The 3,813-nt window shown below is 54.4% G+C and overlaps 1 protein-coding gene across 1 annotated transcript; it reads right to left on the bottom strand.

The window, feature by feature from the left end:
• Positions 1-3,294, bottom strand: LOC127223700 (left-right determination factor 1). Its single transcript, XM_051186445.1, has 4 exons — positions 2,771-3,294; positions 1,357-1,615; positions 923-1,168; positions 1-446 (listed from the first exon to the last, which is right to left on the bottom strand). Exons 1-4 carry the CDS (start codon positions 3,018-3,020, stop codon positions 83-85), a joined length of 1,119 nt encoding a protein of 372 aa, XP_051042402.1. The 5' UTR covers positions 3,021-3,294; the 3' UTR covers positions 1-82.
• Between the last annotated feature and the right edge of the window lie 519 nt (positions 3,295-3,813).

Below are 3,813 nucleotides of genomic sequence, written 5' to 3'. Positions count from 1 at the left end.
CAAAATCCGCATCTCTCCTGGAGCAATAGAACACTTCAGATATACATGGAAGTCACATCCTTGGAGAGGCCACAGCCTGTGCCTATGGCTCCAGCCTCCTGGGTATGAGCGCCCCATCAGAGGCACAACTACACCTCTGCACCCTCATGTTGGGCAGGCTGACCACCTGAGGCCTGGTCCTGCCTCCTTCCTTCATGCTGACAATCACGGGCAGGGAGGTCATCTCTGAGGCAATACACTGCCGTGGCCCCAGGAATGGCCACTTGATGGTCAGGGACTCTGGCAGCTGCAGGCAGCTGCCCACACACTCATAAGTCAGGAACCCTGGAGGTTCAAGGATCCAGCTCTCCGCCCACTTCATCCCCTGCAGGTCCAGATACATTTCTTGGCGACAGCATCGGGTACCTTCAGTCACGGGCGCCTCGGGATCACAATTGCCTTGAGCTCTGTGGGAATGAGAAGGCGTCAGCTGAGAAGGCTAACATCAGGGCATCAGGGAGGAAGACATAAATCCAGCTCGCCAAATGGGTTGGGCAGTGTGGCACAGGCCTTTGATCCCGCACTCGGGAAACAGAGATAGGTGGATCTCTAGGAGTTCGAGGCCAGCCTGGTCTACAGAGCTAGTTCCAAGATATCCAGGGTTACACAGAGAAAAACCCTGTCTCAAAAAAAATCCAGCTCTTGGGGTATTCAAGAATTAGGCTGGGTATACCCTGGTGACACAGCAAAGGAAATAGCTGAATGGATATTTATGTGGGGGTGGATAGCTAAGAACTAAAAATCAATAATATTTGCCGGGGGCTTCCTAACAGAGGGATTTTTCTACATATTTTCACACTCTGAAACTTTGTCATTTCACAGTTAGGTCAAATCCCCCATTTGTCTCTCGACTTCGCTTATCAATTTAACCCACAGCACCTACCCATAATCTTTGAGGTCCAGCGTGTGCAGCTCCAGCTGTGGCTCGCCCCGCCCCTCTCTGCCCCGAGTCCCTTGAGCAGCAAAGCGAACCAACTTGTGTGCGCTCCAGGTCCCCGGGCCCAGGTGCTCCCTCTGCACCGACACCTGCAGCAGCAGTGGCTGCCTGGGCCGGTTCAGCTGCTGCCAGAAATTCACGGCCTCGGTCACGTCGAAGGCCTTCCAACCGCTCTCGTGGATGGACACGAGCCTGAAACACAGCTGCGCGTCAGGCGAGGGGACTAGCGGGCTATTGGGGGCGGGGAAGCTGGAGGGGTCTCCAGTCCCGTCCTGCCCCCACCTCATCCTTTGCTCCCCCCCCCAGCAGGGCCGAGCCGAGCTCCCCAATCCCCCCACCCCACCACACACACACACATACTCCACACCTGGGACCGATACCTGGAATCAATGAGGGCTGTGCGGTTGGAGCCATCTTCACGGAAGCGCAACCACTCAATGGTGACCCGAGCCTTGGCACTGTGTGGAGACAGCCTCTTTTGCCTCCGGAGAGCAGTCTGGAGAGCAGTTCTGGGGACCGGCTCCTGGAAGAGCCTCAGCACCGCCTGCACCAGCTCGCTATTGGGTGGCAGCCGCTGGTCCATGCTGAACACTAGCAAGTGTGTGGAGGTCTCAGACACCAGGAACCTGCCTGCCACCTCTGTGGACATGAACAGAGTCAGCCGGGCCTCTACTGGCACCAGATAACCTCCAGGGTGGCAAGAGTCAAGGCCAAGATTTCCTTACTAATGCACAGGAAGAAGTGAGAGCAGAAAGCCCATGTCACACAGTGAAAAGGAAGTACCTCTCCCTATCTAGGAGTTACAAATTTTGCATTGAGGCCCTGGATGCTAAAACAATCGGTGGCATTGTGTCTTTTTTATTACCAACTTCCATCCCTGGTGGTGGCTTGGAAACCCTGTGCAGGGAAGGAGCTGGTAGCATCCCAGACTGCAGCAATGCAGAGTCTTTTAAGGAGGTTTGCAGAAGAAGGTGGGTGGGGAGTACAGAGTCTGCCACAGATGCCAGAGAATGGAAATCCAAGGCCACACGAGTGGAACCGTGCCTTTATTAAGGGGCAGACTCTCTCTCTTGTGAGAGTTTCTGCTTAATGGTGCATTGATGAGAGAGGAACAGGTGCCTGTGAGCATCTTTATCTGGACTACTGAACCCTGGTGCCAGTAATTAAGGACATTGCCACATTCCTAAAAGGACGGCACCAGCCAATGTGTTCCCTAACACCCAAGGCTCTAAAAGAGCCAGGTGGTCGCCTGAGCTGCCAGCCACACCTATCCTCAGTAGTCATCTCTACAACCAGCATCTACAACCAGGCCCATAGGAGAGTAAATGTGTGGGTGTGGCTGTGCCCCAGGGCTCATTCCTGCTGGAAGAGGCGGTGCTACCATGCAGGCCCTCACTCTTCTTGGGTAACTTTCTATTACTCAGACCTGCCTCTACCCAGTCACTGTTCTCTGTCGGTGGCAAAACACAGCCACTCTTCCAGGTGGTGACCCCAGGAAGTTAGTTCTATGTGGCCTTGACCTTTCCTGGGACTCTGTTTTCCTCCATTCACCTCCTCTTCTCTGCTCCTGAATTTAGCAGCAAGTTCAACCCCCTTTTCTTATCCCCAAGGGTCTTTCAATGCACAGCCAAGTCCCCAGGGCCCAGACCCAGCCAACTTAACAACCCCCCTCAGACTGTGACTCCAAGACTTCCACTCTGAGCCCCACAAAGCAAGGACCCATTCATACCACAGGTGGGAGGGCATAGTGAACCTGCCTTTCCTAGAGACCAGGGACAACATGAGCATGCTTACCTCTAAAGTTCTGGCTGAACCTCTTCCCTCTGGAGCGGCTGGCATGGCTGCGCTGTAGCAGGGTCACATACTGGGCCCTCACATGGGAGGGAATGACTAGCCCCTCCACATCAGCCTTGTCCAAGACAGGTGGCTGACTAAGCTGCAGCTGTTGCAGTAGGCTGCCCAGGACCTGCTCTCCAGTCAGAGCTGTCCCCGAGCCAACCAGGGACAGTGCCCAGAGTGCCCAGCAGAGCCATGGGGACTGCATATCGCTGCCCAGGAGCAGGAGGAGCTGTAAATGTGTGTCCTTGGGTGTCCTGAAAGGGTCTTGGGTCTACTGAGGGCTGATACAGACCAGCTTTATAGGTGGCCCTGGGGTGGGGGGTGGGGAAGAAGGAGGAGAGAGGTCACACCCCTGGGACCTCCTGGGAGCTCAGCATGCAACAAGCCACTGAGCCCTGAGGAGGGGCTGTCTAGAAAGGACACAAAGGCCTGTCTGGAAGGAGAACATCTGGTCACTACTGTCTGTTAGTCATATGCATCGACTTTGACTTAAGGGTGCCTGACCAGTTAAGACATTCAGGGTGGGGTTAGTAATAGCTCAGTGGTGGAACATTTGCCTGCACACATGAAGCCCTAAATTCAACCCCAGCATGGGTTGGGAGTCCTGGAGATGTGAAGAGCTCATTCTCTGCTGGGTGCCTGTTCCCAGTGTCTGGAATGTGCACCTGTAGCGTTGTTCATTGCTGCTTCCGAACCCTGGAAAGAACCAATCAACATCTGGGCTCTCCAACTGACTTGCCTCTCAGTACACCAGGCCAGGTGTTAACAAACTTCTGGGCTTATTAGAACCAGCATGTCCTACTTTGGGGAGACCTTCCTCGGCCAAGAAGCCTAGGACTGGTCAGTCCAGAGCCACATCCTTTCCTTTCCTTGCCCTATGGGAATTAGAGTCGAAAGTCCATCCTCTCCCAATTTTTGAGCCAAGAGAATAGTGGCTTAGAGAAGGGGCAACGTAAACAAACACCAGTGCCCACAGCTGAGCGGTGGTGTATCACACC

This window comes from Phodopus roborovskii, unplaced genomic scaffold (assembly GCF_943737965.1).
Source record: "Phodopus roborovskii unplaced genomic scaffold, PHOROB, whole genome shotgun sequence".
Taxonomy (NCBI): domain Eukaryota; kingdom Metazoa; phylum Chordata; class Mammalia; order Rodentia; family Cricetidae; genus Phodopus; species Phodopus roborovskii.
Note: the sequence above shows the minus strand (reverse complement) of the source record. Positions and strands in the feature narration are given on the sequence as shown.